This window comes from Mobula hypostoma, chromosome 11 (assembly GCF_963921235.1).
Source record: "Mobula hypostoma chromosome 11, sMobHyp1.1, whole genome shotgun sequence".
NCBI lineage: Eukaryota > Metazoa > Chordata > Chondrichthyes > Myliobatiformes > Myliobatidae > Mobula > Mobula hypostoma.
The window spans coordinates 24,549,052-24,562,321 of record NC_086107.1 but is presented as its reverse complement, the minus strand read 5'-3'; the positions used below and the strand labels follow the sequence as shown (position 1 = coordinate 24,562,321).

The 13,270-nt window shown below is 38.4% G+C and overlaps 1 protein-coding gene across 1 annotated transcript in view; it reads left to right on the top strand.

Annotated features, from left to right (window-relative positions):
- Nucleotides 1–4,994, top strand: part of mettl15 (methyltransferase 15, mitochondrial 12S rRNA N4-cytidine) — a 91,454-nt gene extending 86,460 nt beyond the window's left edge. Inside the window, exon 5 of the mRNA XM_063061758.1 lies at nucleotides 4,475–4,994. Coding sequence (XP_062917828.1) covers nucleotides 4,475–4,914 — 440 coding nt within the window. The 3' untranslated portion in view covers nucleotides 4,915–4,994. The remainder of the gene's footprint in view (nucleotides 1–4,474) is intronic.
- The last annotated feature ends 8,276 nt before the right edge of the window (nucleotides 4,995–13,270 follow it).

Here is a 13,270-nt window from a genome sequence, read left to right as displayed (position 1 = left end):
CAATAACTGATGATTTGAGGGTTAAACTGTCACATTTACCACACTCTCACCTTTTAATTTGGTTGTCCTTCACCCAGTTTGATTCCTTCTACATCTGTTTCTGTTTCAGTTTACCGGTTTAGTTCACTTAACTCATTATGTCATGGGTCATTGGCATCGTGTTTGTTATCTTTGTTTAATCATGGACTGGGCTATATACAGTACCTATAAAAAGTATTGATCCTGCTTGCAAGTTTTCATGTTTTATTTGCAACATTGAATCACAGTGAATTTAATTTGGCTTGCTTGACACTGAAAACAGAAGAAGACTCTTTCGTGTCAAAGTGAAAACAGATCTCTACAAAGTCATCTAAATTAATTAAAAATATAAAATACAAAATAATTGATTGCATAAGTATTCATCCCCTTCAAGTCAGTACTTAGATGCTACTTTGGCAGCAACCGCAGCCTTGAGTCTGTGTGGATAGGTCTCTATATCAGCTTTGTATATCTGGACACTGCAATTTTTCCCCATTCTTCTTTACAAAACTGCTCAAGCTCTGTCAGCTTGCACAGGGGATGTGAGTGAACAGCCCTTTCAAATCCAGCCACAAATTCTCAATTAGATTGAGGTCTAGACTCTGACTTGGCCACTCCACGACATTAACTTTGTTGTTTTCAAGCCATTCCTGTGTAGCTTTGGCTTTATACTTGGGGTCATTGTCTTGCTGGAAAACAAATCTTCTCGCAAGTCATAGTTCCCTTGTAGACTGCATTAGGATTTCACTGTATTTTCCTGCATTCATTTTACCCTCTACCTTCACAAACTTTTCAGGGCCTGCTGCAGTGAAGCATCTTCACAGCATAATGCAGCTACCACCATGCTTCACGGTAGGGATGGTGTGTTTTTGATGATGTGTGGTGTTTGGCTTATACCAAATACAGCGTTTAGTCTGATGGCCAGAAAGGTCATCAGACCAGAGATACTTCTTCCAGCTGACTTCAGAGTCTCTCCCATGCCTTCTGGCAAAGGCTAGCCGAAATTTCATGTGAGTTTTTTTCGACAGTGGCTTTTTCTTTGCTACTTTCCCAAAAAGCCACGACTGGTGAAGCACCTGGGCAACGGTTATTGTATGCTCGATCTCTGGTATCTCAGCCACTGAAGCTTGTAACTCCTCCAGAGTCTCTTGGTGGCCTCTCTCACTAGTCTTCTTGCACAGTCACTCAGTTTTTGAGGACTGTCTTCTTTCTCCATTTTCTCTCCATTTCTTGATGTACTCCAAGACTTGGAAATTTTCTTGTATCTATCTCCTGACTTGTGGCTTTTCAATAACCTTTTCATGGAGTTGCTTGAAGTGTTCTTTTGTCTTGGTGTTGTCTTTGGCAGAATACTGACTCTCCAGCAGTTGGGTCTTCCAGTTACAGATGTATTTTTACTACCATCAATGGAAACACCTTTACTGCACACAATGATCTCCGTTTAACTAATTATGTGGCTTCTTAAACCAATTGGCAGCACCAGTGATGATTTAGTGTGTCCTATTAAAGGCTGTGAATACTTATGCTATCAATTATCTTTTGTTTTATATTTGTAATTAATTTAGATCACTTTCTGGAGATCTGTTGTCACTTTGACACAATGAGTATTTTTCTGCTGATCAGTGTCAAAAGCGTAAAACAATAAAACATGAGAACTTCCAAGTGGGGTGAATATATTTTATAGGCACTGTACATACCAAGTAATGCAGTTTTTATTTGAAAAGTAGTCTATTGCATAGCATGTTACTTTCTTCAGCAAAATAAAAAAATCTCTAACATGATTTAACATTGGAAAATGAATGTTTGGAAATTTAAAATTTGCTCTTTTCTATGACAAGTAATGCAGAAGACAAAAATTAAATAAAACAAAATTTATATAAAAAATCTAGGGTCGCTAAGTCCTTTGCACAGTATTGTATTATAATAATCTTTATAAATATTATGTAATCCTTTGTTGTGCTGCAGGTAGTGTTCCCACATAGCTGAATCATTCCGATTTGATTCTGACCTGTTGTGCTGAATGTGTGGAGCTTGCTCGTTATCCCTTTGATCTCTTGGGTTACTCCTGGGCATTCAGCTTCATCCCACATATCAAAGGCAGGTAGGGTGTCAGGTTACTTGGCTACTGTGAGTCATTCCCTGTGTTGCTGCCTGATGGGGAAAATTAGAGGAGCAGCAGTGAGTATGTGAAGGAAAAGAGGTTATTGGGAAATAACTGAGTGAAGGAGCTGACACATTGGCTGAAACGCCTCTTACATTGGAAGTAAATACATAAAGCGAAGGGGCAGGTTATATAACCTGTGGTTCTGCAGTTTTTTTTCAGGGCTTATTCCACATTAAGTAAATAAAATACAGTTTTCTTATCATGCCCTCATCAGTCGTTAGGGTTCACTAAACACAGTACATCCTGCAATGAAAGGTTCAACTTGCAGGGGAACCTCAAGGATAAAGTTTGTTAGTTTTAACATCAATAGTGGTTTCACTGGTGCAAGTTAGGGCTAAATTTTAAACATCCTTTCGGAGTTTACAGCTGCTAATTCAAGAGCAGTCAGCAAATTAAGGGATTACTACCTGCAATTCACTTATGCCCTTTAAGATTTTTCATTGCATAGAAGTGGCCAGAAAAATAAGTCAGGATGCAAAAACCGAAGTTAAGTGTTTTATTATTCAATGAATATTGAATTACTAGGTAAATCTCATCAGCAATAAGTCATTCCTGATTGATTTATACGCAAGATTGTAGTCCGATATAGTTCTGAGGACCTGAGGTCACCTCCATGCTTGATCTTGTGCTCCAATATGATCAGTAGTTGTATTTGGATAGCATGAAAATATCATTTATCGTTGAGTATAGTCCAAGTACCTCTGAATCTCCCATGTGTTCATTTTCCTTGACCTAATCCCACACTGTATTCATTGGCAGTTTTGACTGCTCTGCCATTGAAGGAATGTTATAGTCTGCAAAACACTATAGAACTTAAGATATGAGGCTGAGGCTGTGGACGTGGACCTGCTCCGGCTGTTCCAGGCTTCCTGTCTAATGAATCACTTTCATTCTAAATGCTGTTGCTTGCTTCTATTGTTTGCACGATTTGTGTTTCTTTCCCCCTCTCCTCCTCTCCTGTTTCTTGTTTTGTGGCTGCTTGTAAGGAGATGAATCTCAAGGTTGTTTAATTTGTACACTGATAATAAGTGTACTTTGAACTTTGTGTAAATAACAAGGAAAGTAGAATGAAAATACAAATGGTGCACATGTTCAGCAGGTTAGCCAGTGTTGTTGTGGGTTATTTACACCATTCTCCATTGTTTTACATTATGTTTTGGTATTAAACTGAACAAAATTCACACATCTTAGTATCACTATTTTGGCAGTATGGTTGATAAGAATTTCCTTATTTTTAACCACAGATAAAGAACTTCTGAAATGACCTGATGTGTTTCACTTTATTCAGTTCATGAGTTCCTAAGGATGTACTGCAATCACAATGTACAGTCATACAAAAGAATGAATGATTTTGGCAAAGTAATTTTCTAGCGAGTATCTTATGCATCCAATATTGTGTTTCATCAGAACAGTTCATGCCAGTAATTATAATGAGCTTGTTATGTGTCATGCTGCTGTGAACTTTCACATAAAGAAAGATTGCCCATAAGAATCCACAGTTTGCATTCTCCCTTCTCTGTTGCCTTGAAAATAATGGCTTGGCAGAGCAGCCACAATACTATTATGTTTGAAATTAATATAAAGCTTTACATAGTTTTAATTGGTAACTGATTTGTTTTGATTTCATTGAGAATTCTATAACATTGATGAACCTGATCATTGTGTCACCAAATGACAGAACAGAGTGCAACTGCTCGAGGAATGGAAGCCACCTTATATACTCTGTAGTCAGTTTTTAAATTCATTTGGTCTTTGGAAATCAAAATATTGTGCATCTCACTAACATTTTTGTACGGCTTATTAAACATAAAATTGCATTACAATTAAATGACCCAGAGTAATGAAATTAGATGTGCAATGCATTCTGTGGCAAGTTATATTTGTGCAAGTTATTAAATTTAAATCTGGGCAACAAAGGTAACATTTTCAGTGTTACATATTTTGTTCTCCAATATATATTTCTTTAATTTCAACAGAAAGGTTTATTTTGAAAGGTTTATTTTTACTATAACATAAGAATGGAAAATACTGGAAATACTCAGCTGGCCAGAGAGTGAAAGGTTGCCAACCTAAATTATTAACAGTCAGTCAGTCTGCCTCTCTCTGTCTGTATGTCTCTGTCTTTGTCTCTGTCTCTCTCTCTCTCTCTCTCTCTCTCCAGAGATGCTGCCTGACCTGCTGACATTCCTAACACACTCTTTTTTTATCTAGTTTGCAACACCTGAGGAGTTTGCTTTTGATTCACTATTCTTGTATGAAAAAATTCATTTATTTTTATTATTGGCTTTACAGGAGCATTTCCAGCAGCAGCAATGTACGCACGTAAAGACCTGCTTCAGCGATCTACACATGTGGCAACCAAAACATTCCAGGCTTTACGAATCTTTGTGAATGATGAATTGAATGAATTGCTTAAAGGACTTCAGACAGCTCACAGGTTCTTAAAACCCCGAGGCTGCTTGGTTGCATTGACATTTCATTCGCTCGAAGATCGGATTGTGAAACGTTTCCTGCAAGATATAGATTTTTCTGAGAAGCCCAATCTAAGCGCAAGGCAAAAAATTAGGCAAGGACTTCAAAAAGAGCCAGAGGAAGGTGAAACACGTCGCATAAAGCAGAGCAATTTGAACTGGTCAAGCATTCAAAAGAAAGTATTGACTCCTGACTTCCAGGAAATTCAGCAAAACCCACGTGGACGTTCTGCAAAACTCAGAGCTGCCATAAAATTATAAAAATTTAGCTCAATTCAAGATGAAATTTCATATGCTGGTTTTGTAAATTTAATGAAAATATTAATAAAACAAAAATATTACCTCATGGTTGCTGGTGTGAAAATCAAAATTTAGGATTAAAAATTTAGATGTGCTTTTCAAAAATTACTAGGCATTTAAAATTCACTGAGGAGGAAGGTCTTGACAGTGTCTCGCAACTCTGAGAAGGAAATCAGGGAATATGACCTATTAAATTCAAGGTCTAGTTCCTAGGGTTCAGAAATCCACAATGTGGATACTAGTTTGATCTGATTGGTCATCTGGTGAGAGAGTGGGATGAGTGTGGTAGGAAATGGAAAGGGCTGTAAGTTGCTTTAAGAAGAAGCTAGTAGAGGGATGTTGCCGTTTGTAACATGGCAGAATGCAAGGAACTGGGAAAGAGGAAGTGATTGAGGCAAGTATATCAAGGACAGGTAAATGACACCTGGACAGTTATGAGGATAGGAATGGTATAGAGAGATACAGAACTAGCTTGGTCAACATGGATCACTTGGGCCAAAGGGCCTCTTTCTTTTCTGTATGACTATTAGATCAGTGACAGAATGTTTAATGGGTGAGTGCTGAGACTGTAGTAAGTACTGCTGGTGAAGTCTGAGCACAAAGCTGTATGGAAATGCAATGTATTACTGATAATATAAAATTAGAGGGCATTAAATATTCCAAGGTACCAAGTGTTTAGAAAGGATAGGGAATGAAAGAAAACAAAAATGACTCAAGGATAGAATCTGTTTGTCCCCCAGAGCATAAGAAGTAGAGTGTATCTTGTAGGAGTACCCAAAAACAAGAAAGGTAGATAGTCCCAGTCATTTTCCCATGGTATGGAAGTCTGAAACTAGAGGATATACAGTAGATTTAAGCTGAGAGGAGAAAGATTTAAAGGGGACCTGAGGGAAAATTTCTACACAAGGGGTGGTGGTTGTATAGAGTGAGCTGCCAGAGAAAGCTGTAGAGGTGGCTACAGCTACAGTTACATATGGGCAGAAGAGGTTTAGAGGGATATCTAATGTAGACAGATCCTATGTCAACTAGCTCAACATGGAGCTTGGCATGGACAGGTTGAGCTGAAGAACCTGTTTCTGTTCTGTATATTTATGACTTGTATGTTTCTGGTCCAATGAGAAGGAGCCTTGGCTGCATCTGGTTCTAGAGAATGAGGTGGGTCAAGTACAGGTTTGGTAGAGGGAGATGTTAATTATGATAAAAGATTTGGATCAGTTATATGGGCCACCTTTAAGGAAGAGGTATTTCAAGTATAGTTGAGGTTAGTTCCCATTAGGGCAAAAGAAGAACAAACAAACCCAGACCTCACTAGATGAAGGGAATTAAAGAATTCTATCTATTTGACAAATATAATGTAAACATCAGTATCAGCCAGGCTGATTACAGAAGGATCAGAGGAGATGTGATAGGATAAGGGAAGCAAAGTGAGTAAGCAAAGGTTAGCTGCCAACAAAAACAAGAACCCAAAATATTACAAGTAAGAGAAAACATGCAGGCGCTGAAAATCCGAGCAACACAGACAAAATGCTGGGGGAGCTCAGTAGGCCAGGCAGCTTCTATGAAAAAAAGTATAGTCGACATTTTGGGCTGAAACCCTTCGGCAGGACTGGAGAAAAAAAGCTGATTTAACCTAAAGTATTTCTAGTCATATTAAAAGCAAAATATATGAAGGAGTGTGTCCCATTAATGAAAAAAGCTACTTGCTAAAATCCCTGTTATAGTAATAAATGAATTCTTTGCATCTGTCTTTACCAAAGAAGATGATGCTTTCAAAGTAGTAATGTAGGAGAAGAGAACTGAAGCACTGGACACATTAAAATTTCATAGTATAGAAGTATTAGAAAGAAAATAGGTTCTAATAAGTAAGTCACCAGGAACAATTAGGGGCACGTGCTAGAAATCTGAGGAAATTATGAGGGGCTAGATTAATATTTTCCATTTATCTTTCATGTGTAAGGATACTGCAGAGGCTTGAAGAATAGAAAACTCCACTGTTGAAAAAGTGGAGTAAGAAACTAGAGACCAGTCATTTAAGCAACAGTGGAAAAGCTTTTAGAAACATCATACTGGGGTTTAATTAACGGTCTCCCAGAAGAAAATGATTAATAGAGGAAAATCAGTATGGATATGAAGAGAACAATTCACATTAGGCCAACTTCATCAGATTTTTAAGATGAGGTAACTGTGCACAAGAATACCTCAGGCCACTTAGATCATCAGCACGACACAGTCTCTCACCTTTTAACACACACTAATCTATTATCTTCACTGAAGTCAACAATCTCACACTTTTACATGCTATTCTGATGGCCATGTTTTTGCTTACTCATTTAGCTTGTCCATATGAATCTGAAGTCTCTTTACATCCTTGGTTTTGGTATTTCACCAAGTTTAGTGTATCAGCAAACTTGGCATTTGTCCCCCATTGCCAAGTTATTGATAGGGATTGTAAAGATCTAGGGCACAAGAATCAATCCCTGCAATACCCCACTGGACATGCTAGGAGGATCAGTTTATTCACACTCATTGATTTCTGTTCAACAATCTATTACACTGGACAGCAAATTTTTTCAAAAGTGTTGCTTCCTCAGAATTTTTTTTGTTTATGATAGACCGCTTGAAGCTGAACACAAATTTAATTTCAGACTTCTTTATCATGTAGGAATTTGGAGAAGCAAGAAGTTAACTTTTATTGAATATAATGTGTTTAATTGCACAATGGTGCTGATGCTTTATAAGTTTAACTAAGCTAAAAATGTTCTGTTGATGATTTTCATTTGTACTCACTGTCTGAGGTTTCTTGCTTAAGTGTCCAAAATAATCAGCCAGCATCGATGGATACCATTTCTCCATGACAGCAATATCCCGGTGAAACTTTTCTCTATGCTTATCACTGACAGCACCAAGATTTGCAGGGAAGAAGTCTAAATGGGAGTGCAGAAAATGAAACTTCAGTGACGTGTTGCACTTAATGGTTTTGTATGCTTGAAGTATGTTGTCAACCAGCTGCACATAGTTTGTTGCTCTGTAGTTGCCAAGAAAATTCTCAGCAGCATCCTTGATTGCCTTCCATGCAATTTTCTCCGGTCCCATGAGAAGTTCTTTAAATTGCCTGCCATTGATGACATGTCAGATTTGTGGATCAACAAAATTGCTGCCTTTATTCTTGGCATCAGTTATTTTAGAAACATAAAAAATGTACAGCACAATACAGGCCCTTCGGCCCACAATGCTGTGCCGAACATGTACTTACTTCAGAAATTGCCTCAAATTACCCATAGCCTTCTATTTTTTTTAAGCTCCATGTACCTATCCAGGAGTCTCTTAAAAGACCCTATTGTATCCACCTCCACCACCATTGCCAGCAGCCCATTCCACGCTATGTGGAAAAAACTTGCTCCTGACATTTCCTCTGTACCTTCTTCCAAGCATCTTAAAACTGTGTCCTCTCATGTTAGCCATTTCAGCCCTGGGGAAAAAAGCCTCTGACTATCCACACAATCAATGTTTCTCATTATCTTGTACACCTCTATCAGATCACCTCTCATTCTCCATCAGTCCAAGGAGAAAAGGCCAAGTTCACACAACCTATTCTCATAAGGCATGCTCGCCAATCCAGGCAACAGCCTTGTAAATCTCCTCTGCACCCTTTCTATAGTTTCCATATCCTTCCTGTAGTGAGGTGACAAGAACTGAACACAGTACTCCCAAGTGGGGTCTGACCAGTGTCCTCTCTCTTGAACTCAACCCTACAGTTGATGAAGGTCAATACACCTTATGCCTTCTTAACCACACAGTCAACCTGCACAGCAGCTTTGAGTGTCCTATGGATTTGGATTCCAAGATCCCTCTGATCCTCCACACTGCCAAGAGTCTTACCATTAATACTATATTCTGCCATCATATTTGACCTACCAAAATGAACTGCCCCACACTTATCTGGGTTGAACTCCATCTGCCACCTCTCAGCGCAGTTTTGCATTCTATCAATGTCCCGCTGTAACCTCTGACAGCCCTCCATACTATCCACAACACCCCCAACCTTTGTGTCATCAGCAAATTTACTAACCCATCCCTCCACTTCCTCATCTGGTTCATTTATAAAAATCACGAAGAGTAGGAGTCCCAGAACAGATCCCTGAGGCAGACCACTGGTCACAGACCTCCATGCAGAATATGACCCATCTACAATCACTCTCTGCATTTTTGGGAAACATCTGTCTCAAATATCAAAATCCTTCATGGAAATTTAGAGCCTTTCTAAAACTTGTCCTGCCATACAGCATCTGCCTTGCCCAGACATGTCTGGACAAGATTGAAAAATTTGAAATAACAAATAGGAATTTTATTTTTAAATAGTGTGTGATGGGGAAACTTTATTCTGATTTTCATCAGCCCAAAATCCATCAGATATAGTCAAAAGTATTCAGGAAGCAAAGATTTTGTTGTCCACAGTTACCTATCGATGGCAGTAAACAGACATTAATTCCAATAAAAGTGTTTATTTTATTCATCACTGAGATCTCCAACAGTAGATATCAATGATAAATAAAGACAAAAATGCTAAATCATCAAGTTCTCTGGAATTGCAATATAAAAACAAAAAAAAGGGTTCTATATCAAAATCAGTGATGCTATTGATGTTCCTGCCCACATAAACAAGAATTCTTTTATGCTGTAGATTTGTACATATAAAACTAAATGCACTTTCTGTGAACTCCTGGCACAAACTGAAATGAATGGAATAAAGATAGTAGCAATTCACTATTCTATTTATTGTGTTGTTTCTCTGCTCATTCTGCATTGAACATCTTAACAGCCATTGACGGCATTGCTCAGTTGCAGGAAAGTGCATGTGAGTAATATAGATCTCTTTAAAAGCGCCTTCCACATGCTATTGTTTCTTTCCACAGTGTTGGTGATGAAGTGTATTACACTGACACATTAATCCCCTTTCTTTAAAAAAAATAGCAATCTCCAAAAGTTAATTATTTAATCTATATTTTATTTGTAACAGCTTCGCTGCTTAATTATAAAGATCAGGAAATGTAAGCCTGAAATTTTAATTTCAACAAGTGCACAGATTGCTTTCTGAAGAGTTTCTAATAGAGTATTATAGAAGAATATTGAGTATAGCATCCATACGAGAAAGAGAAAAGGGAGGATCCAAAGCAAGGTTTTAAATTCATGTAAATCAGGGGTTCCCAATCTTTTTATCCCACGGACTCCTACCATTAACTGAGGGGTCCATGGACCCAACATTGGGAACCCCTGATGTAAAACATAGTTCTATTGGCTGAGAAATAAATTAACCTTGTAAACTGGCTTGATCTTGTGATATACAAATATCCAGGATCCAGAGAACTCTGGTTTAAGGTGCTGAAAGAAATCAATATGCAGAAATAATAATTTTCCAAAATTCTCAGGATGAAGGTGCAGTTTTGGATTTGTAATCTGCAGATGGCATTCCATTGCTGGAGAAAGGAAGGAGAAACAGGGCACTAAGTCTTCTGGTTTAAATCAGGTGTGGAGAAGTTAATTTCTTTTAAAGCTCTGCATGGCTGAGCACTTGAAAAATTGTGAGCCAATCAAAAAAGTAATTAAGGGTTTGTAAAGGATATCCTACCCAACTGAAATTTTCTGCAGAAGTCACTAAGCAGATGGATGTACAATTTTATGGAGGTTGTGTACATTATCATCCAAAAGTCATTTAATAGAACATGTCATAAATTCACTTGTCACACAAATGAAGACCTGTAATTACAGTCTAATTTAGGGATTCAGCTTTAGGGATGTATGCGGAATTGTATGCTCAAGTGTGTAGAAAACTTTGATTAAAATGGGGAGCAACTTTTACAGATAGGAGCAAGTACTTGAAATGCTTTATAGTCTGAGGGGGCAAATTTGAAGAGGTTGTAATTCAACATGGGGAAGCAAGAGCATATAGCCTGAGAAACAAATACATGGTTTAAAACAAGTAGTTAAGTAATACATTAAGGACAGTAGGATAAATGATGTGTCATGACTGGAGTTTTTGGGAGCTCCTGAATGTCAGTGGAAATTCTTGGACCCATTGTAGTCCAGGGCAAACACACCTTCAGTAGGTATTTGTAGCTTGGGTAGCTTTAGCTCAGCCATTGAGCTGGAGGGTGACCTGATACACAATGACATAATGAGATGGTGGGGATGGGGTGAGGGAAATTATCTGGATAGTTTATACCCAGAAGAAATTACATTTCATAATGTAAGATGTCCAATGTTGAAGAGGAGAGTGACAGAAAAAAGATGTAGATGAACTAACCCAGAGGATATTTGTGCAGGAGACTCAGCATTTCAATCACCCATTTTGGATTTGAACTCCCTTTCTGATTCCTCTCCTTACCTTTATTCCATGGTCCACTGTCCTCCTCTATTAGGTTCTTTCTTCAGCCACCTATCTCTCCCACCTATCCCTTCCCGTCTTCTTACATTATCCCCCCCCCCCCGCCCCATCCACCGACTATTCCCCACCAACACACATCAAAGTTGCTGGTGAACGCAGCAGGCCGGGCAGCATCTCTTCCCCACGCCCGGTTTCACCTGTCACCTGCCAGCTTGTGCTCCTTCTCCTCTCCTCACCACTTTATTCTGTCTTCTGTCCCTTCCTTTTCAGTCCTGATGAAGGCTCTTGGCCCAAAACATCGACTGTTTACTCTCCTCCATGGATGATGCCTGACTTGTTGAATTCATCCAGCATTTTGTGTGTTTTGAAATTCTTCCAGCACGTCAGAACGGGAATGGAAATGGGACTTAAAATGTTTGGCCACCGGGAAGTTCCGTGTGTGTTGGATGGTGCGGAGGTGCTCAACAAAATACTTCCCCAATTACAGTGGGTCTCACCATCATAAAGGGGGCCTCATCGGAAGCATTGGACACAGTAGATGACCCCAGCAGATTCGCAGGTGAAGTGTTACCTTGCCTAGTAATATCCAGTGACTTCACTATGAAGACAACCCATGGTAGCTGTGAGTGTAACATGATTGACTTTTACATATGATTTGAAGAAGAGAAGAATAGATCCAAGGACTATTAAGAGAACATGACAGCAGAGCTAACTGAAGTGGTCTGTCAAATTAGATCAACAGATCTTTCAACCATGATGCAGTGATAGTCATGTAAGAGAAACTTCTGAATATACAGAATAGATATATTTCAACAATTAAGAAAAAAATTCCAATTGGTTGATTACCTGTGGTTAATTAAAAATGAAGACAAATATCTAACTCAAAGGGGAAAAAACATGCAATGAATAGTTGGACAGAGTATTCTTATCAGCAAAGAGTGATTAATTACGACAGAGAAATTAAAGCATGAGTTAAAGTCAGCATTAATATAAAAATGGATAGAGTTTTTGTTAATGTTTTAAAAAGTTACCGAATGAGCAATGGTCCAGTAGAAAGTAAGTGCGGGAATTAATAAGACAGAACAAGAAGATGACAAATGACTTAAAAGAGAACTTTTCAGAAAATGAAGTTATAGGTGAATTAAGAAGGAGCTTTCACTAAAGGAGATGAAAGTAATCTCCCAGAAAAGGTTCAAAACTATGAACAGGAAGCCAGTGAGGAACTCAATAAAGTTACAATCAGCAGGGGAGTGGTGAACCAATACAATCACTGGGGACTAGTGAGCAAATTGTTGGACCTGTGGTTACTAGATTACAATTTGTGGCTACCATTGGTGCATTAGATATTTATTGTATTTACAACTATGATTACCAGCTTAAATTTATGACAAATTACCAGGTCCTCATGGATTCCAGCCTAAACTCATAGAAGAAGTAACTTGTGAGACAGTTAATGTTTGTCTTAACTTTACTACATTCTCTAAATTCAATAAAAGGGTCTATTAGATTGGAAAATAACCTATAGCACGGACAGTCCCAAGCCTGGCTGTGAAAAGAGGAGGGTTGGGATGGGACTAGTAACCATATCCCATAAAAACCCAGTGCTACAGAAATGCCAATAGAAGCTCCAAAGACCTCATCACTAAGAGAGGAAGAATTTTTGCATAGAGGATGTATAGATAGGCTACACCTGGACTTAAAAGACTGGCCCAGGACAGAGGACGCTGGTGAGCTGCTGTCAGCAGCCTATGCCCCAGCAGGAATGATTGGCATAAGATGAAGAAGATCGGGAAATAACAAATTTTCAAAAGAAATGATGACAGAAATCAAAAAAGTTGGTTCAACGTGTGTCATTGAAAAAAATTAAAACTATTGGCAAAGTTGTTATGGCAGGGCATTTGGAAAAATTCAAGGTAGTGAATCAAAGTCAACATA